This window comes from Pinus tabuliformis, chromosome 7 (genome assembly GCF_031772625.1).
Source record: "Pinus tabuliformis cultivar Carrire ecotype Pingquan chromosome 7, CPIR1, whole genome shotgun sequence".
Classification (NCBI taxonomy): domain Eukaryota; kingdom Viridiplantae; phylum Streptophyta; class Pinopsida; order Pinales; family Pinaceae; genus Pinus; species Pinus tabuliformis.
Genome location: NC_142293.1, coordinates 530,792,399 through 530,817,207, shown reverse-complemented (window position 1 = coordinate 530,817,207; position 24,809 = coordinate 530,792,399). Strand labels below are relative to the sequence as shown.

The window sequence follows — 24,809 nt, the reverse complement described above, 5'->3', positions numbered from 1 at the left end:
TGCACTTAAAAAAGGTCCTCTTAAAAACCTCCGATCTGATAATGTAATCACAATCGGCAATCGGAGGTATTGCACAACACATAGTGTAAAGAACTTAAAATCCTCCGATCCGATAACGTAATCGCAATCGGCAGTCGGTGGTATCATATGACAAAGAGCCAAAGCACTAGCCGATTCTCCAATTGTGATTCATAAATAAGGCACGCATTTCAAAGATAAATCGTTAAGAGATATGGTTTGCATGCATAAGTCTTTTAAAATAATTTGCTTAAAGCTTACCTCCGCCTTATTATAGTTTTACTTTATCGCAATCGGAGCTATCGGGGCTTTCACACTAAACCTTACCAGTTGAATCTCCCAATTGCGATTTGCGATTTGTCGCTTATCACTGATCGGAGAAACTTAAAGGCATGCTTGAAAAGATCATTAAGCATATGGTCGATGCGACGGGTAATTATGACATTTATTCATTGCAATTGGTGACTATGACGGTTATTAATTTCACAGTTAAGGGTGAATCCTTCGAGGATTTCACCCGTGGTGATTCTTAATTACATCTGGTTTATCATATGTGAATTGCCTTAACTTTTTCATTTCCATATTAGCTTTCAGCGGCAATATTTCTCCATTATGTTTTCAATTTTCTGTGCAGAATTACTCTGATCTCATGAATCCGGAGAAGATGGGAAAGAAAGCGAAGAAAGCCAAGGCCCCTGTCATAGCTAAAGAACTAGAGCTGAATAAAAAAGGATTGATATCAGATACGACATGTCTCGGTTTAGGGAATGCAAGCTGGGAGAGTATCTATAATTTAATAGAAGCAGAAGAACCTGAAGAACTTGAAGAGGAAGCTACAGCTGATTCCACAAGCAAATCAGAAGGAACTCTGAAAGATTTGGCCTGTTCATACCTACACAGAATAGCAGCGCGGGCCAAAGTTTTGCCTTATACCGATGTGGTTAGATGGGTTGTTGAAAAAATTCCAACCACAGACTGGACATTTTCCACGGCCGATGGAAAAATATTCAGGTCATTTAAACCAGAGGATCTCAGGCAAATGTATCATCTACCTCAGCCGGAAAAGCACTATAACAAGGCATTTCTGGAGGCATTCACAAAAGAAAATGACATGGAGTCGGACTCGATCAGACACTGGAGGCATTTCCCGAATAAACATAAGCACGAGACATCGGGTATGTATTCTGTTGATTCATTAGCCTCTCCTTATTGCTATGCTGGTGCTATGATGTGTAGACTGTGGGGAGTCCACGATTCTACTAAGTTCTCTATAGACATGGTCCCATTAATGGAAGCTGCAATTCATGGTTATGTTATGGATTGGGCAAATATTCTCTCTGATAGAATAGCCACCGAGATATTGGAATATAGAAGAAAGAGGTATGCAACTACCTAGGTCATTCCTCCTTTTTACTACAGTGCCTATATTCTCGACATCATTTGTTTTAATTCTGAATACCCCATTCTCGGATGGAAATGGACTCCCCAGGATCCCAATCCTGTTCACATCTATCACAAAGAGCTATGGAAAGCCCATTATAGGAATCATTTGTATAGAATTTGTAATGGTTTTGTTCTGCCTGTATATTATTCCATATTCAATAAGCCTACCCCTAGGATATCTGAGGAAGCGACAATTGACCTAACAGCAGTGGGAAGTTGGTTTGGAGAAGAGAAATTCACCTATGTAAGGCTTTTTGGCAGTCTCACTGATCCTCATGTTCTTCCTCTGTACGTCCCCGACAAATTATTGGCCGGGAATTAGCATATCAGATAACAGTTGCGGGAATGTCAAAGACCCTTAGGGATTCCAAGAAACACATGTGGCCTACATTTCCCCTTCGGTGTGGTGCTTTTACCTTGCATGATTATAAACATGCAGAGAAAGAGGCCGAGAAAATTTAGATGTTAAATCTCGCAACTATTCCAAGGAGGCAGTATGACCCTAAAAAGGTTGCCTATAATGTTACTTCTCAGGCTAAACTCACCAGATTTGATCATGAAGAGGATATCTTTGATGATTTGTTTTCTTCAGCAGAACTATTTTTCCAGGTTAAAGGATTGGCTATGACTAAAATGGGAATAGAAAAATTCAATAGGCTCAGGGCTCAGAGATTGGAAACCCTACCTTTGGATTTGTTAGCTACAAACCCAACGGTTCAGCCACAAGGCCAGATTGAACAGAAAATTGCTGAGAATAATCCTGAAGTGGAAAAGGTTCCTGAAAAGGAGAAGACATTAGAACAACAACCAGAGCAGGTAACAGTTAGTAAACCCCTTGATACACACAGTAATGTTGACCCTAAGTTGATCAAGGAATGGGAGCAATTCGATTCTATTATCAGTAATCCAAAGAATACCCAAGGGTTTACTACACCGGAGGTGTCCACAGCTCAGATATCAGTACTCAATACAGTTCCAATTGAAGGAACAAGCGGCCCACCCAAGATTCATGGTGACATAGAAATAATTCCTGAAAATCCCTCCGATGAGATTGTTTTGCATGTAGAAGAGATACCACCACTGGATGTCTTCTACAACCCTAAGCATAGGGCTGTAGTCAAAAGGCAAAGGAAAAAGAGGAAAATTGATCACTCTCCTCTTTTGACTTCTCAAATGGAAATGATGAATGTGGTATGGAGGGAGGAAGTAAATCCTTCCGAAGATCTAACTAAACTTTCTCAGTATGCCGGAGCATATACAACGACAACAATGGATAAGGCATCGAAGGTCAGTAATTTGTTGAAAGAAAAGGATCAAGCGATCAGACTGTTAGAGGCACAGTCACAGGAAAAACAACAGAAAATTGAGCAGCTTGAACAACAGTTAGCGGCACAGAAACAACTTAATGACCAGTTGAATGAGCAATTGCTCAATGAAAAGCAAAGAATTGATGAGCAAGCTATTCATAAGCAGTAGGAACTGTCCCAAGCATTGAGCAAGCTACAATTATTGAACAAGCAGATGAATAAATCAAAAGAAGAGCAAATCGCTCAAATGAAGGACCAAATAGAGCAATTCAAAGGATATCCCAAGGTAGAAGAATTCAAAACTGAAGCCCTGGAGATGACCAAGGCTCTATCGCGGCAGTTAGACCTTCTGTGTCATAATATCTCATTGGCCATTCCTTTATGTGATATCATAGCAGCTATGATCGATAAGTCAGTAGATGCAAGGCTTGAGTTAGAGAAGGCAGATGAGAGCTTAAATAAGTTTCTATCTTGGCAAGATTCAAATGAAGGAAAAGCTGCCAACCTGCCAAAGATACATGAATCACATAAAGAAATTCTATTCTCCGAATGGGAGTCTCAGTTAATGAAAGCTGAGAGAGCAACATCTAGATGCAGATCAGCGACAAATAATTTGATTGAATTAATCAATAACAGTCTGTATTTATGTAATCTAATAACAGAATGCTCTCAAGGCAAACTCCCACAGGTGAAAGCATTAGAACAACAGTGGAAATAGGAGCTAACGCATAGGGAAAAACTGATCGGAGGCATTCACAACTTAACATGGGAAACATTTTGGTTTTTCCTTGTGAAACCACATAGTCAGCGAATGGCGATGAAGTGTCTCACAGATGCGATCAATCATATGATCCCTGAACTTGCCGATGCCACATTTGCAGCTCAGTTACACTCTCGTATGAGTCAGCCACCAGAGGTTCAACCAATGCTTGCCATTTGTCAGCTCCGATCACAAGAAGATCAGCCGATTCAATGAATCCCTTCAACCGACTGCAGCACTGCTATTTCAAGATGATCTCCACATTTTTATGTTTTGGTTATACCAGCGCATAGCATTTTTCTTTCATAGTTTGTTATTTTTGTAGTATTTATAGACCCTTTCATGTTTTTAGAAAGGGTCCTCAATTTTGTATTAAGACTTAAGTCGGGAGTTGCACTACTGTACTTCCGATATATTTATTTTTATAAAAGACTGGACCTGAATTCTGAATTTTGATAAAGAAGGCTTTTATGAGATATGCACTTTTGCTTCTTATGAAAGTATTCTCAGATTAAAAGACAGGATTTGAATGGGATTCACATCGGAGGAGACCCAAATGCATACGGTACTACTATCTATGTCTTTGCTTTATGCTTCTATATGAATCAACATTTATCAGCTTTGCTATTATTGATGTGTATATGTTTCTATTACAATTCTGTAACCTGTCACTATCGAATGTTTCTGAATTGTCATCTTTCAAATGTATATGTCAGTGATATTTTAAGATTAGTGCGATAACGTTTTAATTATTACTTTGTTCAATTACTTGAACAAAGTAATTATCATATGAATGAATATTTTTATTTATGAGTAAGTCATCTTCATGTTTACTTGTCAATAAAAAACAATCAAGAATCGCACTAAGATAAAGAATTCCTGGGATAGATTAGATACTTTTGTATATTTTCGCATTTTAGAATAGATCACTTATCATTCCCGTTATATATTACAAATCATTCACCCATATATCATTGGGAAACTGGTCCCATTACATCCAGTTGGAGCCACCACACCAAACGGAAAAGGAGCTGCTTTAAGGTCCGAACCGGGTGGTTTTCCCCGATGTTGATGCAATGATTTTAGAGGCATCAACAGGTTGTAAGGAACTGTGAACTCCCTTCTAATGCCTGCCTTAGCACAAAAATCAACAAACTCACCAAGGGTATACTCCCCTCCATTGTCCGACCTGAGGACCTCGATCTTCCTACCTGTTTGGGTCTTCACAAGAGCTTTGAACTCTTGAAGGCAAAGTTCTTAACTTGTTTGGGTCATTATCATCGGGTTTGACTGGGACAACTATTACCTTCAAGGAAAAGTTCTTGACACGATTCTAGTCAAGTACGGATAAGATTCTGGCCTTCCAGACTGCAAAGTTCAATGCTTCGTCCAGTCTATCTTGGTCTCTTACTCCGTGTAGTGCCATGATGCTCCTCTACTTCCCTCTTGGAAGTTCTCTGTTCGACTCCTCTAAGTCTCTACTTCCCATCCAGAAGTTCTCTTCTAGACTCCCTCTAGTCCTGATTTCCCTCCTGGAAATCCTTCTACTGCTGTCGAGATGCTTCCTACTTTGATCGTCTTGTGCAATCGCATCACTGATTCGGGTTCCTCGGCTAGAAACCCTCGGCAACAACTCCTCTAGCCTTGCTCTATCAGGTACTGTTCTGACTACAGTACCTCACTAGCCCCGCTTTGCAATATTCTCGCAGCCTTCTAAACCCCAACAACCTGAAGGTGAGAGCTCCTATGCTCTGCGCAATCCCGGCACCAGCACCCTGACCTCCTCAGCCAACTGCGTCAGCCTTCCCAGCTACTGCTTGGCTCTGCGTGAGGCTTCTCTTGCCTTCCTTAGCCTCTGCGCTGCCTCTTGCCGGCTCACCCTTGATGATGCAGGCACTGCATCACCCTTCCTTGTTGCTGCTCTGCTAGAAACAACTTTTGTCACCTCGGGACAACTATTTTCTGCTGCTATTGCTTCGCTCGGCTGATGTCCTTTAGTCCTCCTGTGATCTGTAATCACGCTCCAATACCATGTTGAGGTTTCTAAGTTTACTTAGTTAGAAACCCTCCATGCACTTATCTGATTTATTCCTACCTACTTTTTATTTACTTAACAAGTTATTTAAAATGTAAATACTGAAAATAAACACTATTGCATGCTCAACATATTATAGATCAGCAACTAAAAGAAACAGAAACAAACACACCATATGACACCATTATTTTTGGACTAATGTCCCTGGAAAAACCCAATGTGGGAAAGCTGGTGCAGCTATCTGAGGGTTTTCTTATTAAGCAATATTAGAGTACAATTTGGGTGCCGAAATTGGCCTACCCAATAGAGAATTTCCTTGGCAGTAATACCTCTCAGTTTCTGACAAATCCCTTGGTTGAAACCTCGGATAATCCTTCCGGCAGCTACTCAGCACAAATCTACCCCAAAAACCCCAACTTCAGCCTTTCTCTGGACTGCGTCAGCCCCTCTCTGCCTCACGCTGGCCCTGCGTCACCCTAAATGGGTCTGCATCAGCCCTGGGAGGCCCTGTGTCAGCCCTCTGGCCCTTTGCGTCAGCAACGCTGGCCTCTCTGTGGCTCTGTGCAGCGCCTGAATGCCTCTGCGTGATCCCTGGCTGGCTCTGTGTCACTCTCCTTGGCTACTGCACTGCTTTCCCGACACTATCTCTGCCTCTCTGTACTCAAATGCCCTCAACTGCATCTCCCGATCACTAATTCTATCTCTCTTAGCAAACCCCGCTCTAGAGAATAGAATCACTGATCACTCTGGTGTATTCTCCTAGTGACCCTCAAGCCTCCTCTTATACTTTTCACGTCGACATATCAATGGCTGAGAATAAGTCCCTAATCAATGGCTAAGATTAGATCTAGCTTCATCCATGTCTTTTGGACCATTCTAACACAGATTCATATTAATACACGTTAATATTTTATTTTCCCTAAGTTTAGACTTAGGGACTCCATTAAAAATATTAATTTTTTTAATATCTCCTTATCTGTTTAGAATCTGCCCAAACCCTTTCTGGGTATTGGAGATTTCATGTGCCCCAACCTCTCGACCAAATTTGGTGGAGCACATCTGATGCTACCCCAAATCAACAGTCTTGGGAAGACCATTCAAAGCAATCCTCACCAACTCAGTGGGTGCAATGATCTCACCTACGACTGCCAACTCATCTCTCACTGAAGTGATCTTTGTGAGGTATGCTGTAGCACTGTTAGTCTTAGCCATTTTAATGGCCTTCAGTTTCTCCTTTAGGACCATTTTTCTGTTTTCATTTGAGCTCTGGTAAAAAGTGGCCAAGGCTGTCCACATTTCATGTGCATAAATCTTTCCTCTCACATGATGAATGAAATGATCTTTGATTCCTTCCAGAATCAATCTTTTTGCCTTAGCATTCTTTTTGTTAAACTCTGTCAATTGTACAAGGTCAACAGGTACTACTACTGGGTTCTGTGTGGTATTTACCATAATGCTCCAGATTTCTGCTTCCTTAAAGATGCTTTGGATTCTTTCTTTCCATGCACTGTAGTTTTTCTGCCCATCCAACCTGTCTTCCACTCTCAAAGCCAAAGACATGTTTCACTGCCCTACCAAACTGAATTTTTCAAATCTGTGGTAAAGGTTTTTGTTCTCTTTGTAAAAATAAGCTTGCTGTAATTTTCACTTTGCTGTCCCACACTGCACTCTTTAGCCAACCAAGCTTTGATACAATGAAGAAATTTCAACCCCCACTCCGGTTATCAGTTTTCTTTATCACTCCATTCATTTAGTTTTAAATTCAAGCATGATAAAAATTCTAAAATCTGGAAATGACAATATTTTTTTGAAAACACAAATTTAGAGATTTCACAACTGTTGAAATTGTAGAAATAAAACACAGAAAAATTATGACAGCCACACAGAAAATAACAGTGATTTTTGGTCAATGTGACTTTGGAAAAACCCCATACAACTCTTGGGGAAAATCAAATTTGAAGAGCTCTTCTTTATTTCTGAAAATGCTTTTACAAAGAAACTGAAATACACAGTAAAAATTCCAGCAACGACAAATTACAACTTATCTTAATTTCCGTGCTTGAATTCTAGTTCGAAAATCGTGCCAATCAACAAACATCCAAAACATAAATTTTCCAACAATAAAACAACATTAAATGCTGTACGCCTTGCCTCGAAAAACATGCCCAGAACTTGTTGCACGGACTTCAGCGATACGGCTGCCTCGAAAAATGTGCCCAAAACTTGTTGCACGGACTTTAGCAATACGATTGCCTCGAAAATCGTGTCCAAATCTTCCTCACAATTCATGCCCAAAACTTGATGTACGACTTGCCTCTAAAAACTTTCCCAGAACTTGTTGTACAGACTTCAGCAATACGACTGCCTCAAAATTCGTGCCCAAATATGCCTCGAAATTCTTGCCCTTGTTGCTGTCCCTTTACCTCGATTTTTGTGCTTTTCTCATGCTGTGCGATTTTGCCTTGGGATGCATGCCAATAAATTCTACTGCCCAGATTTGCTAAAATGTCTTCTTTTTGCTCTCCTTCACTTCCTCACTGCTTAGAAATTTTCTCCTTGCTATCTCTTCTCGTCTTCTCAAATGCTCATGAAAGAATGAATTGATCTTTCTCTCTTCTCTTCTCATTTTACTCTTTAAATGACCTTTTGGGTTACCCTAAGATCTAATGGCTGAGATTGATTTAGATCTAGGGATGAGAATAAATGTGCATTTAATTCTCACTTTCTAATTTTTAACTCACCCACTTAAATAAAGACCCACTTAGCCTTTTATTCCCATATTCACTTTTTCACTTTCTAATTTTTCATTGACTTTAATAAAGTCACCTTTAAATTAGAATGTAACTTTACCACTTATAAAGTCACTTTTAAATTAGAATGTAACTTTACCACTTATAAAGTCACTTTAGGAGAAAAATACAAATAAATTTGGACACTTTTCCCTATGCCAAAGATCAAAGCCTTAGGGAACCACTTGTTCTCTGGTACCCAAATTTTAACAACCTTCCGACGCAGTTTTTTGGTTGTTTGTGGACATTAACATCTCCTTTGCATGCCATGTGTCAAACCATGGAATGCTCTCCTCATTGGTCCATTTGGAACTGATTTTAATATTATTTGAGGCAGATTTGCACCTATGATAGCAGCGGGGTTTTTATTGACGTGGGCAGCATGACTTGGATGATTTGGGTGATGTATCACTCTCTTGATGCACCTTTAGATGATGTGGACATGGCTTGGATGAAGTGTCTTAAAGAATAAGTGAGTTGGAGTGGAGATTAACTTCATTATGTTTGGCGTCAGTTGGCTGGATGGGGGTTTTATGGCCCAAATCTTGACTTGTAGAAGCATCTTCCACGCTTCATGGAGTGCCTTGACCCAAAGCATGACCATGGTCCTTCATTTGGGACACTATTTGGAACTATTGGACCTAAGTTGCGCGAAACGGGGAAACGGGTACGAGTTTCCGAAACGGGAAGCGATACCAAACACGACCTCCCCAAATTTTGGAAACGAGGAAACGCGAATATATATATATATATATATATATATATATATATTGAAAATATTTAAATATATATATATATATATGTGCAATCATAAAGCATAAACGATACATTATAATTTATTACACTTAAACATTAAGATTTAATTTACATCACATTTACTCATGAATGATCACATAATGAAAATAAAAATATCGGAATATCCAAAAGCAACCTTTATTATATATCCAAATCTCAAAATCAGCCTTTATTTATATTAATATATGAGGTTGCAAGTACAATAAAGACTATAAGGCTGCAAGAGAGAGATCCAAATCAGGATTTTCTGCATCCACATCCCATTCTTTATATGGACCATTGTTGTATTGGGAGTCTCCTCCTACATAGTCGAACAACCTTAGTGCTCTTGATTAAATACACGTTTCATACCCTAGTACCCTACATGATCTTGATTATTGGGAGTTTCCCCTGCATAAAGGGCTTGGTTCTCTTGATTAAATACAAGTTCCATACCCTAGTACATGATAAAATCCAATGGAAACATTGCAATCCCTCCAATCCTGAAATCCTGAAAAACAAATAAGTCTGCTGGATTTTGAGTGAGATCTAAAATTTTACTTTCTCCATATGAAATCCAATGAGGGCGAAACCACTCTCAAACATCCTGAGTCATTTCATGGTAATGTTAAAAATTTAAGTAAAAGGATGAAAATGAAAAATAAAAGAGAATATCACTTTTACTTTAAGAATTTAACATTACCATGAACTGCATATCCCTCAAACTTCTTTATGAACTGCATATCAACACTAGGGCAAAAATTCACTTTTATAACTTTAGACACACATTTAGAAGCAACAAGAAGTCACTGACATACCCTAAAAGTAAATTAAAAAAAACACAAGTTAATGAGGAAACGTGGGTCGTACGGCCCTGAAATGCGTTTCTGGCCGTACTGGCCACGTTTCCGTTTCGGGAAATGTGGCAGTACGGCCGGAAACGCGTTTCACGGCAGTACCAAACGCGTTTCCGCGTTTTGTACCCGTTTCTGTACGAAAACGGGCCTCTATACCACGTTTCCTGCAACATAGTATTGGACCATTATTTTTCATGTTTTGTGGAGCTTTTCTCATAGTGCCGCCCCCTTGAGAGTACTTCACCAACCTTTCATGTAGTTGTTGCACCAAACTTGGAGAGACATTGGACATATTTGACTTGGGGTGTTACTTCATCATACTTTGGAGCCTAAACTATGGATGATCACTGACCATTTACAAGATTGGACCATTCTTGACGCATCTTCCATGGAGGATGATGACCATATTCAACAACCTTGGACCATTTGGAGGCTTGATGATGGTAGCTAGACCAAGAAAGAAGCTGTTCTTTCTTGATTATTTCTTCTACATCATTAAAGTCATTATTGTGATTACTCAAGACTACCACAAGCCTACTAAGGTCGATCCATTTGAAGGGCAGTTTTGTCACGTGGAAGGAGGATGTTTAACGACTCTTCTCACATGCTTTCCTTTGTTGGTTTAGGGTAAGTTTTAATCCTCCTTGCTAGGCCATACTACAAAGTTCCTTAGTAAATATTTTGATTCTATTTCATGCCATAGTTGATCTTGTGGTCGAAGGCTTTCCCAGTGGAGGGATCCCTGCTAATTGGGTCTTGATTTCATGATTTTCCTTGATTAGCCAAGGGGTTAATTTTGCTCTTAGGCTCTAGCTTTTTGCCCTAATCCATAAAACATCAGGGAATTGACTTAAGAGGGTTTTCTTCTTGATCTCATCTTGCCACTTGATTTCTCTTGACTCCATATCCCTAGAAGGATATTGGAACCGATCTTCATACTCCTCTATCACTCTTTTTTTTCCTTAAAAGAACCCTAAAAAATCTTAAAAAAAATTGTTTCACTAAGGCTACCATTGACATCACCTTGTGCTCTTTTGACTAAGCCTTAGTGATTCTAGAAGCGAAGCCCCCCCAAGTTGGAGGAGAGCTGGCCTAAAGCAAGAGGTCAGGTTGCTGAGGTGATAGGGGTTGACCTTCCTAAAGGGTTCCCATTGGATTGTGCATTCTGGATTGGGGATCTCATCATACATGTGCAACTTGGGTGATAACAATGCCCAAACTACAAAATGATCTAAAATTTATCCATGAGGCCCAAAATTCTTTGAAGAATCACTATCTACAACATTGATATAATATTTACAAACTTGAGCACTCAAAATCAAGCACATGCCCTTAATCCTCTTTCTTTGGAGAATACCTTGGCAGCACTTGCCTCTCAATGTTTAACTAGTAGTTCAAATTTTTAAAGATGGAATGACATTATTACAAGGATTCTGAGCACATCCTTTTGTGACCTTTTACCAACAAATTCCAGTCGAAGTTTTCAAAGCCAATAAAAGTAGATTGAACGATTTGTGATCAAATTCAATCACAAGGGGATAACCTCCTGCTAGTAGCAAAAGGTAATTTCATTAATTGCATCAAGGTTGATTCATTTTAAGAGCATAAAGATTTATAAGAACCATCCCTCAAGATTTTATATTAAGTAGATGTTATATAACCAAAGGGACATCCGCATATAAGTATGCCCATTCAAATTATATAAATATATTACCTAGTTTCTATTTAGAGATCCATTCAGAATGTCTTAACTTATTTGGTTATTCTATATGCCCCTTACGGTTGTTTGAGCTAGTTATAATTTCTAGTTGGTCTTGTTATTATGAATATCTTTCTGTTTGTAAACCATGTCAAGGCTTCATCTATTTGAAAGAAAAAACTAGTTTTACTAGGCAACATGTATGTCAGATGAGTTTGGACCTTTGCTGAAAAACACTATCAAACTTGAGTGGGTGTTCCTTTAATGCGTTTAATGCTGACATTTAGGTGGTTGAAATTTCGATAGCAAATGTTCATGGACTACAAATATTACGTCAAAATAATTTTGTAAATTTTTGTTAGAAAAAGCTAAATCCCTATGTCACCATAGTTAAAATGTTTTCAAGATGCGTGGTCATTTTTTTTTGCATTGAATTTCGATTTGGAAACAATTGAATGCTCATATTCTAATACCCAAGTTCTTAAGATGTTGTGTTTAGCTTAGATGGTGTGTTGTGAGAACTAAACCCTAAAATTATCACTTTAAAGAGAATTTAGTAGTTCAAGTAAGCTTCTACATGGCCAAATTTATTATTGGTGCAAATATTCAAGGGAGCACGTTATCAACATGTCATCAATAGACTCAAGCTTGGAATGCTAACAATCCTTCTATGGATGATTGGATGAAGATGATTGAATATTTTCTTCCATTCTTAAAGTTCAGAGTCCAGACACCTAATTTGTTAAATCATATAATGTTTATGGGCGCATCACGCCATTGAATAGGCAGAACTGGAGTGAGTAATGTTTTTGAGACTATGGAGGTGTAGGACACAAGGAGGGCCCGTTGAAGCTGGTCTTGTAGTTTCAATCGAAATTGGATATAATAGAAGTTTGGCTCTGTGGGTGAATTATAGCTTGAAGCTTTGCTTTCCTCCATGATGGAACGCTGGGCACTTGACTAAACTCTGATTCATCATACGTTTGGGTTGGCTTGCTGTCAGATGAAATCAGATGGAGATTAAAGATGAAGGTCTCTCACTTCTTGACCATCTCTAGATTAAAAAAAATGACATGTGGAAGGCTCCTGCATGTGAGGAAGACCCAGGGCATAGGGGGAGAAAGAAGAAATAGGGGCCAGCTACATCTCTCAGGTAGCTAGTAGTGCAGGCCATGGTGATATCCCCCTAGGCCCCACTCTAATCCACAGAGAGCCAGGTCCTTGCAACATCATTCACAGGTGGAAGATAGAAATGCATGGGTCACTAGGAAGGTTCAGATGGTTGTTGCAGCAATGAATGTAACTGATTCTTAGCCAAGGAAAGAGTAGATCTGGATTCTAGAAGTTGAACAGCTAGGAGAATCTGAGCATCTGTGGGGGAGTAGTTTAAATCCCATCAGCGACAAGAGAAAGAAGCTCAAATAGTAGGTAGTTGCTCCTTGGTAGAGTGGAGAGGAGTTGGCAAAAGAGAGCAGAGCAGAGGAGATAAGAATACTGTTGTAAGAGTTTGGCTTAAGAACCACAATGGTTGTATGCTCCATAGTGAGTGCAGATCTCTGTATTTGCACTGTAATCTAAAAAAGAAGTGAAGATAGAGGCATAGCCCTCAATTTATTGCTGGATTCCCACATGGTGTTGATTGGTGTGTTTGCTGTAGCTTCTATTTCCGTGTTGCACTTCTGAATTTTATAATGGTGAATGGATTAACTCCTGAGTCCTCCCTAGTACTGGTGCAAATACTGGAAAAGCTTTGGATAGCAGAGCCCAGTCTCACTTCGTCACAGGCAAATTCCTTCATGTAAGAAAATCTATTGTGATGAATTGACCATTGGAATATCCAAGGCAGTTTACAAATCATATATTAGGACTTGAGGCTATTTTCCTAGTTTCTCTACATGCATACGACCATTCTTTATTTTTTAAGAAATATGAAATAACTTCAATATTTTGTCGCCCTATGCTTCTCTTTATATTGGGTAAAGGTTGCATGTATGATTAAAATATATAATTTATCCTTAACATCTGAATTTAAGCTATTAGAAAATAAGATTAGTAATTTCATTTGATTTATGTTTAAAATTAAGTAAATTCCTGAATTTCAATAACAAAAAGTTCTTAGGTTAGCCCAGTAAATAATAATGAATTAAGGACATTCTCGTGATTGGAAAATATTTTAATCTATTATATCATATGCTCCACTTCCTAATATAATATTAGAAGCTAGACTCCGATAGAGCCCATCGCTACATTCAACAACAGTTCATGGTGAATATTAAAAACTGAACTGAACATGATGTTGATGTTTATAAAATTATTATTCTTAAGATCAAGAAGAATGACGAAAAATACTATTTCTAAGGATTTTATAGTTTGTGAGGCTTGCTAGCTATGTTCTCTTATGATGGAGTAGCTAAATGGTAAACAGATAGCTTTGATCTCAAAGGCTTAACATTTTAAGATATCTTTTTTTATACATAAATTGATGTGTCTCCTTTCATTTTATTCCTGTTTTACATTTGTTTGGAGAATATAGGTGAAACGACATATATTTAATTTTGTATGTTAAAATTGGAGATAAAGTGAAGGTAGTTCAAGCTAGGTTAAAACCTGTACTAAAATGTCTTCAACATGTTGTAAATATATAGTTTCTTCAGTCCTCATATTGTTTTAAAATATACGAATTAGCCATTTTAGATCAGTTGTTATTTTACACTTTCATCCAGTAATAAAAGGAACATAACATAGCACATTAGAGGATATCGCTTATGTATAAGATTTGTATTTGTCTCTCAGTTTAGCATTCATTGTTGTGTTTATTATGGCAGGGGAAGACAGCATTACATGTTTTGGGACCTCAGGTTGTATCCCAATGTCGCCAATCAGTGATGTTCAAATGTCCACCCCATACTCTCAGGAAGATGAGGTTTTCTGCTCAAGATTTGCAATCAAAAAATTTCTATTCAGGATTCACACCATTTAAATCAGTTTTTATTTCTACTTCAAAAAGGAGTTGGCAAGCAGGTTCTGCCAGAGCTATGTCACAGGTGAGATTTATGCGGAGTTTTAACACAAGGATTTGCTCATGTTACGGGTTTTATTTGCATATGATATGCCATGCTAAATTCCTCTTTGTTTGAAATAGGATGTGAGTGCTCTATGGTAAGTAAAAGCGAAAATGTTCCTGTATATTTGAGTTGCTCCTCATTTTAGTGACAATTGTCATGACATCCTTTTTATGATATTCCTCCACGGCCGATTGTCATTATCTTTGTTACTGCTCAAGTGTAAATCATAAAATCCATGGTCTGTTGTATTGTCTGTTTTAAGGTACAGATCTTTTTTTTCATATGCAACTTGCAAGACTGTGCATTATGTAGATATGATACATACACTATTTATCTTGTTTTCTATGGTAGTGGTCTTGGTCCAGATTTCATACTCTCTCTTTTGTCATGCAGTCCTTTGATTTTTGGCCAAATGTTTTGGGAAATAACATTGTGGCACCTCTCAAAATGTAATAAAGTAAAATGGGGCAAGTGCAAATGGCACATGAGACAAATGATGGCAGAAATGGGTGGTGCTTGATTTACATTTTCATTTATATGAGCCCACCCCAATTGCTTGTCTTGATCTTTAATATGTGTAGATAATGCTTCTCATCATTAATATGCGTATATAATCTGAGAAAGTTCATCATCATATTTAATGTGAGTACATAATGCTCCTCCTTATCTTTAATCTCAGATTCAGTATGTAACTCACAATATAGTAAATATTGGAATACCATGCCAGCTCACAAATAGATCACAGATCAATACACTAGTATTATTGACGTGGTTAAAGCCCTCAAAGAGGGAAACAGTCCACGGCCTGAGCCAACGTGGCCACTTCAGGCAATTTATTAATGTAAAAGAAGGAAAAATTACATAAGCTTCTCTCATGAATGGTCACCCTACAAATGACCCTCCATGCTCTTTAAATAGAGATCATAGACCAATCAGGTGTTAAGCCACAGATCAAGTGTCGGTAATACCGAGGAGAGAATGAACCGTTGGATCACTTCATGTCTAGAACATATTGTGACCGTCGGATTGTAAGTTACAAAAGTCCATAGTAAAGAAACACACTTTACCTAACTCTACACTAGACCAAGTTATACTTAACTATCTCCTATATGTCAGAATATCCTAACATCCCCCCTTAAGAACAACTTGGGATAGGATTGAAGGATGTACAAATATGACACAATAGGAGAAGGAAGGAGGCATTAGAGCATATCCCCTTTTAGCGACAACTTCCTGAACTCCAACCATAAATCGAAGTTTAGTAAACTTCACCTCTGTAAGAGCCTTTGTAAAGATGTCTGCAACTTGATCATCGGTTGAACAATATTGCACTTCAAGAACATGGTCATGAATGAGCTTTCTGATGAAGTGCATGTGTAGTTCGATGTGTTTGCTACGTTGATGTGGGACTGGATCTTTGCATAGTTGAATGGCACTTTGATTATCACACCAAAGTGTAGTCGGATGCTGCTGCTGAAAGCCAAACTATGATAGGATTTGACAAAGCCACAGGGCTTCCTTACTAGCTTTTACGACACCATGATACTCTACTTCTGCTGAAGAAAGAGAAATGGCACTTTGTTTCTTGCAAGCCCATGTAATAGGTTCAGAACCAAGAGAGAAGACATAACCTGCAGTAGACTTCCGATCATCAAGGTCACTAGCCCAATCAGAATCAGTGAAACCAACCAATAGAGGAGATGCTTCTGCACTATAATGAATCCCAAACTAAACTGTACCTCGAACATAACAAAGTATTCTTTTCGCTGCTTTCCAATGACTTTCATGTGGGTTTTGCATAAACTGAGCAATAAGGCCAACAACAAAGGAAAGGTCAGGACGTGTATGGGTCAGATACAAAAGTTTGCCTACAAGCTGACGGTATAAGGCAGCGTCAACTTCAGGGGAAGTATAAGTGACTGAAAGTTTGGCTCCATACTGAAAGGGAGAAGGGGCTGGCTTATAGTCTTCCATGTGAAAGTGGCGTAGAAGATCACATGCATACTTGAACTGGGAAAGAGAAATACCTTCCTTGGATTGCAAGACTTGAAGACCAAGAAAATAATGCAAGTGTCCTAAGTCTGTCATTTCAAACTGCTTTTTAAGGCTGGACTTCACATGGTTTATAAGGTTGGGATCACTACCAGTGAGGATAAGATCATCAACATAAAGAACAAGAATGATAAGAGACTTACCCACTTTCTTGGTGTAGACAGTATTGTCATAATGACACCTAGAAAAGATAGTATCTAAAAGAAAGCTATCCATTTTGGCATACCAAGCCCGAGGGGCTTGCTTGAGACCATAAAGGGATTTCTTAAGCCGACATACAAGGCTGGAGTCTGTTTGTATAAAGCCATGAGGTTGTTCCATATAGATTTCTTCATGCAAGTCCCCATGCAAGAAGGCAGATTTAACATCCATCTGATGGACTTCCCATTTGAAAGAGGCAACAAGGGAAAGAACAAGGCAGATAGAGTTCATTTTGGCAACAGGGGAGAAGGTTTCAGTATAGTCAATGCCTTCAACTTGTGGAAAACCCTTAGCAACAAGACGAGCTTTATGTTTATCAACTTTTCCATCTGGTCCAAACTTGGTTCTGTAAACCCATTTGCATCTAACAAGTTTTCGTCCCTTTGGAAGAGGGACAAGGTCCCATGTATCATTTGCCGATAATGAACGATATTCTTCATTCATAGCTGCGTCCCAATTTGGATGGCATGAAGCTTCTGCAAAGGTGTCAGGATCATAATTCGCTGAAGCTTGAGCCAGTAAAGAAGAGGCTCTATCACACTGAGAACGTGTACGTCCCTGATCTGTAGGATCACCTGCTGCATCCCGAGTAGCACAGACCCATTTTGGACGCTGAGGAGTTGAAGGAGGATCCCGAGAAGGTGGGGGAGGATTGTCAACCTTGCTGTCATCATTTGAAGAAGAAATATTTTCAGATGTAGAAGGGATAGAGAGAGGTGGCACATCTGCCTAACTAGGCTCGTAGGGCGTTATATTTTCTGCAAACTTTACATCTCTTCTAATGATAAAATTTTTGGATTTAGGTGGAAGAAGTCTATATCGTTTGACATCTACAGAATATCTAACAAAAATACATTTTTCACTCTTAGGTTCTAAGGCTTTATGTTTCTCATCGGGAATATGGGCCCATTCTTCACTTCCAAAAACATGAAAGTGACTTACATCTGGTTTAATTGAGCTCCATGCTTCCTTTGGAGTGATATTCTTTAAAACCTTAGTAGGAGTGCGATTTATTATGTAATTTGCATAGTTAATTGCTTCTGCCCAAAAATTAAGACTAAGTCGTTTGGATTGAAGGATACAATTAGCCATTTCCTTTGAGGTGCGATTCTTCCTTTCAACTACACCATTTTGTTGTGGAGTATATGGAACAGTATGTTGCAATTTAATTCCATGCTTAGTGCAAAAGTTGATGAATTTGTTGTTAACATATTCTACGCCATTATCAGATCTTAGCTTAAGAATTTGATGTCTAGATTGTTTCTTAACAAAGGCCAAGAACATGTTAAAGACTTCACTCTTGAGTTTTAAGAAGTATACCCAAGTGCATCTGGAGAAATCATCAATTAAAGTTAAGAAATACTTGTAGCTAGAGAATGAAACAACTGGAAGTGGACCACATAAATCACTGTGCACAAGCCGTAAAGGGGCTGAGGCGTGCCAAGAGGCATGTTTTTCAAAACTATCCTGATGATGTTTTTTGAGTACACATTCGGAACAAACACCATCTCTGCAAGATACCATAGGAAGATCTGTCACCATAGTTTCCTTACATAGATTTTGAAGGGAGCGATAGTTTAAGTGACCAAATCGCTTATGCCAAAGTTTCCTCACTTCATCATTATGAGCAACAAATACCGAGGAAAGAGTTGATGACCCAAACTTGTTAAACTTATACAACCTTGTAGAATCATCAGCAATGCCAGTAGCTAAAATCTGTCTAGGATCTCTTAGGTCCTTAATTACAACATCATGAGGTGAAAATTCAACGGTTTTACCTTCACCTGAATGAGTTATCTGATATACAAATAGAAGGTTGCAGGATAAGGTAGGAACACATAATACATCATTAAATTGACCATTGTCTAGATGAATAGTTCTAGTCCCTACAACACTAAGAGATCTATCATCACCAACATATATATTTTTGGTGTTAGAATCATTTAAAGAAGAAAACATGGCTTTGTTTTTGGCCATGTGATAAGAAGCTCCAGAATCAATGAGCCACTCATGAGAATGAGAAGAAGAAGATACATTTAGTGCATAACCAGACCAAGATGCTTGACAACCACATGCAGAAAGCATTCCTCTTGAAGATGAAGTTGAAGTTGAAGAGTGCTCCAAATGGATGTTATGCTTCTTCATTGCTATTTCCAAGGCTTCCATCTTCTTAAAGCGTTTGGATTCTAAGTGGTCATCTCGATTACAAAAGTTGCAATATCTATTGGTCTTCTTTCCTTTGTTTTTATTTGCCTTGTCATTTTGTTGAATTGATTTTTCATTTTGAGACTGAAATTGCTTAGGACCCTTGTTTCGTTTAGGACCATTCCTTTTAGGATGCTGCTTCTTAGGATTCTTTGAACTTGGTTGCTGCTAAGGCTTTCTTAGAAGAGTTTCCAATATTAAGAAGACCAAGATTGAAGAGTTTTTCTTGTTCTCTTATTAAAGAATCACAAAACGCATCAAAAGAGGGGGACTTGTAGTCCTGTCCTTGAGAAATAAAGGCTTGTCTTGTAGAATGGAAGGTGGAAACAAACACAGAGTAGGTTGGTCCCAACTTAGTAAGAATGGAATAGATAAGGCTACCATATTTTTTCTTAACCTTGACATCTTCCAAGAGAAGTCTAAGGGTCTTGAACTTGGACAAAAAATCTACAATGGAAGAAAAATTATTGGGGTCCAACGTAAGCAACTCATTTTCGAGTTGATGGGCTCTAATTTCATTTTTAATTCCAAAAACTTTATTGAGCTGTTTCATTGTTTCATCAGGGGTATCAAATTTTACGATATGGAATCTAAGGTCTGGAGAAATGGACATCCCTATAAACTCACGTGCTTGATCTTGCCTATTTTCCCATTTGGCTTGCTTATCTTCATCTTTAGGTTTAGCCTCTTGGCCTAAGACTATTCTATAAAGACCTTTACTTCTAAGTAAATCCTTAATGTAGGACAACCATTGGAAGTAGTTGGTGTTGTCAAGAATAACTTGCCATGGACTTTCCATTTTAACAGAAACTAAAGTTGCAGATGTTGAAACTAAGTGTTCCAATGGAAAGATCTCGAAAAATTAGGCCGATTAAAAAAATGGCATGCGGATGAAGAAGTCATGGATTTTTGAAGAAAAATTGTTGAAGATGCCGACGAAGTATGTGAATGTGCGGAAGTGAATGATAATGTTATATTTAAACCCCCCCCTTTCCAAACTTAATCTAATTAGCTCATTTAAAAAAAAAAGGATTTTATGCGACCCACTTCTATAAATAAGTGAAAGTCACTTTTACAATGGTACTTTATGAGCTACCCACTAAATTGTAACTTAAATAAAAGATAAAGAGACTTTAGAATTATAAGTGACTCACTTTTTATAATGGGTGAGAACACTTTTACATAAAGTAACTTTAAAACATAAGTTACATGTGTTTTTTGAAAAAGTAACTCAACAAAAAGAAAGATTTGAACTCAAGACCTCTATTTTCATAAAGTAACTTTGGACCAAGTGAGTTAGTTTAAAAGGTTAATAATTTTTGGAAAAGAGGAAGGGTTTTTTTGTTTTGTTTTAATTAATTAATTTATATTAGTCATTGAAGCTTTTGGAATGCGTGCTTACTTGAGAAAACCCTTTTTGCCTACAAAACAAAAAACCACACAACCCAAAATGGACATGCAAAAAAACCAAACCTTACGGCTTGAAATTGGATTTCGCCAGAAACTAAATATTTTCCTCAATGTTTCTGATTTTTTGAGATCACACTAAGGCGCGACGGAAAATAGCATACACATGAGAAAAATCCTTCCTTTCTGTTTCTGATTTGCCCAGGTGGCACAGAGTCGCGGGGCAAAGAGTATACACATAAATGAAAGTTATGGATCTGGTAATAAAAAAAAGCAGAGAGATAGATAAACTGAAATAAATAGAGAGATAAATAATTAAAACTGCAAATAGAGACTGTATACCTCAAGATCTTAAAAATGACGTAGCTAGGGCTACTGGAAACCTTTTCACCTGAAACAAAAAGGGTTCCTCACTGGAACAGATGCTCCTAATGCAATAGAGCAGTCCTCTCAGCCCGAAAGCGGTTAGAAACAGTAGATCTAGGAAACGATAGTCAGATGCAGTTGTACTGGCTTTGGATTTGGATCACCAATGGATGCAGTCCTCAAATAGCTCTGATACCATGTAGGAATTTACAGGGTAAGTTCCTTAGATAGAACACGAAAGGACATCGCTTACAAACAGATCACAGATCAATACACCAATATTCTTGACGTGGTTAAAACCCTCAAAGAGGGAAACAGTCCATAGCTTGAGCCAACCCGGCCACTTCAAGCAATTTATTAATGTAAAAGAAGAAAAATTTACATAAGCTTCTCTCATGAACGGTCACCCTACAAATGACCCTCCTTGCTCTTTAAATAGAGATCATGGACCAAGCGGGTGTTAAGCCACGGATCAGGTGTCGGTAATATCGAGGAGAGAATGAATCGTCGGATCACTTCATGTCTAGAATATATCGTGACCATCGGATTGTAAGTTACAAAAGTACATAGTAAAGAAACACACTTTACTTAACTCTACACTAGACCGAGTTATACTTAACTATTTCCTATGTGTCGGAATATCCTAACAATTATGGAGCTTCCAACATATATAACCCTTTCAATGTAGATGTTAACTTGCTTATGTTTCTTGTAGTAGTTTTAGGCAGTTTGTTTGGATAGAGATGATTTTTTGTGTTATTCATGGGAGTATAATATATGGTTGCTAGGTTATTGCTATGGAATTAAAATTTTATATTATAGTTACGGCTCAAAGTTCTCAGATTTGATTGTAATTCAACCTCTTATTATTTGATTGTAACTTGATTGTTGTACTAGTTCTTAGTGAAATACTTGTCTGACAAGTGAAGTTTAAGATTGCTCTAATTCTTTGAGCTTAGTGTTAAGTGTCCCAAACTCATTATATAGATAGATTAGTTGAAGAAATTTTCACAGTTATATGGATCTTCAAGTCAGCGTGCCATGCAAGGTGTTGATCAAGTTGTGGTATTTTGAATGCCTTAAGATTTTTTCCCTTCATTTCCATTTTTAATAAAGGGAACTTTCAACAATATATTATATATAGCTTTCTAAGTTGGCCCTTGAAATTCATACTTAACTCTTTTTGTATAGGTTAACTGGTGTGATTTCAGAAGCTATGAATGAAATATTAACCGCTTTAAATCTTGTTCTTTCCAAACATTGATTAAGTGCACCATTTTCAAACAATTATGAAGCTATGGTATTCGTCTTGGATGATAAGAGAGGCAACATGTTGAGGCTTGTTGGTGGATATCAACCTAGGAATACCTACTGCAACGAATGCACATATAATGACACCAGAGTATAAAAAAGGAAGAATTTAAAAGTATTCTAAATTAATGACCAAAAGTGGTAATGTATCTTCTAAGCATCCTTTAAATCATGTAAGGAAGTATCTGAACTATACTTGGGAAGAATTTAAAGTACTCTATATTAATGACCAAAGTGGAAATGCATCTTCTAAGCATCATCCTTTAAATCATGTAAGGAAGTGTCCGAACTATCTCTGGGCTAAATTAAAAAATACTAAAGTTATAGATAGCTCCCATGTCACTCAAATACAGTACAATCGATAAATATAAGTTATAACTTTGAGACATAATTTCGTGTTATAATTTAATGTTGGCTATTTTTGGAGATTGTCTTAGTAACTTGGTCACTTGTATCACAGGTTACTCATATTTTAAGGCTTCTCAAAGCCAAATTAGAGGGTTAGGATAGTATAAGTAGGAGATTGATTCCTCTCATTTGTTCATTATCATGGATTGCAGGGCTTAATTCTTAGGCTAACATAAAATATTTGCATGCTGTAATTTCTATTGTAATACCCTAGTTTATGACAACCAAGTATAATTTCTTGATTGTATGTGTTTGGAACTTGTTTGAGCCTCTATTAGTTGACCTAAGACTCTAGATTGATCCATAGGAACCCTTGAACTTGCTTTGTTGGAATTATGTCTTAACTCACCTGAAACCCTACCTGTTGCATACTTATCCTTGGGTGAAATCTTGTTGGTAGGACCCTTAGGGGTCATTTAGCCTAAGTCTACTTGGGTTACTTGATCCCTAAGATCTACTAGGGAAGCCTCCCTTGTGGTACATTGCAGTAGTCACTAAAACATGCGGGGTTGTTGCTGAGGTGATAATGGTGACACTCCCATTGTTGTTCTCAATCTAAGTTGCTTAGTGAGGCTTTTCACTAAGATGATAGATTTTGCAGTCATAGTCACCTCTTTTAAACTAGAGTTTGAATGTATTAATAGTATCAATGAATATGAAGCTTTTTTGTTGGCCTTGAAGTTGGAGAGAGGAATGAGTATAAAGGCTCTAAAAGTTTTTGGAGATTTTCAAGTTAGCATTGTTGCAACTAAGATACTAGTTTGTTAGAAAGAGTAAGAGATTGAAAATATGTAGATGTAGTATGGAACACAATAGAATTGTTTGATGCATTTTCCATCATCACTGTTGCAAGGGATGAAAGTACCCAAGCCGATGCATTGTCTGTTGTTGCAACAACTCTTCAATCATATGAAAAGATGATTTGATGTAGACATAAAATGGAGGTTATTTTGCAGCGTTTTGTTCCTAGATAATTTTGACCATTGGTAGGTGTTTCATGACGATGGATAAGTGCATATGTTTCTAAACAACCTGTAGGAGTTTGCCTAGTGTCAAATAGATTGAAAAAGTGAAGATCATTTATAACATGAGGTCATACAAATGAAAAAAAGATCTGAAAGTGTCTTCTTCCATTGGAGAAGATTTTTGATTTTTGATTGACATGACATGCTCAGGAAGCCAAGGGAGACAAATAAGACCAAAGATAATTTAGAGATCAATGTAGGATCAAAGGAAAGCTCGAAGCTCATCTAGATTGGAAAAAAATTGCTTTGGTGAAGATAGGATGGAAATTGAAGACCTCATCCAAAGATAAAAGGACTTATGATGAATGAGATCATGTAGAACATGAGGTCATGCAAATGAAAAAAACAAGATCTGAAAGCGTCTTATTCCATTGGAAAAGATTTTTGATTTTTGATCGACATGACATGCTCAGGAAGTTAAGAGTGACAAATAAGACCAAAAATAATTTGGAGATCAATATAGGATCAAAGGAAAACTCGAACTTCATCAGGATTGGAAAAAAAATGCTTTGGTGAAGATAGGACAAAAGTTGAAGACCTCATCCAAAGATAAAAGGACTTATGATGAATGACCTCAAGGCTTATAAAGGAGATGTTATAAAGGCTACCATCCCGTTGAAAGTTGGAGCCAAACCCTTCAATCAAAAATTAAAGCACATGAATCCAAAATTAGCCTTAATCATACAAAAGGAGCTATAAATGATGTTGGAGGCTAAAACTATTGCTCCCATGAGGTTTTCATCATTGACGGCTAAATTGGTGTTGGTCAGAGAAAAGAAATTATTGACTTAGAGATTTGGACCAATTATCTCTCAGAGAGAATTATCTACTCCCAAATATGGAGCAGTTATTGTAGACAGTCATTGGATCAAGTATGATGTGTATGTTGGATGTTTTTTCCGATGTTAACCAGGTGCTTGTGGAGGAGGAAGACCTACATAAGACAACTTTTACTACACCATGGGGGAATTTTTGTACTTTAGGATGCTATTTGGTTCGCTGAATGTTGGATCCACTTTTCATAAAGCTATGGAATATGCATTCGAGATATCATGGTATGTCATTTTGATTTATTGAGATGGTCATA

General features: G+C 37.8%; 1 protein-coding gene across 1 annotated transcript in view; it reads left to right on the top strand.

The window, feature by feature from the left end:
- LOC149248385 (uncharacterized) overlaps positions 1–24,809 on the top strand; it is a 149,938-nt gene that overhangs the window by 51,171 nt on the left and 73,958 nt on the right. Inside the window, exon 2 of the mRNA XM_089458415.1 lies at positions 14,508–14,726. Coding sequence (XP_089314541.1) covers positions 14,508–14,726 — 219 coding nt within the window. The remainder of the gene's footprint in view (positions 1–14,507; positions 14,727–24,809) is intronic.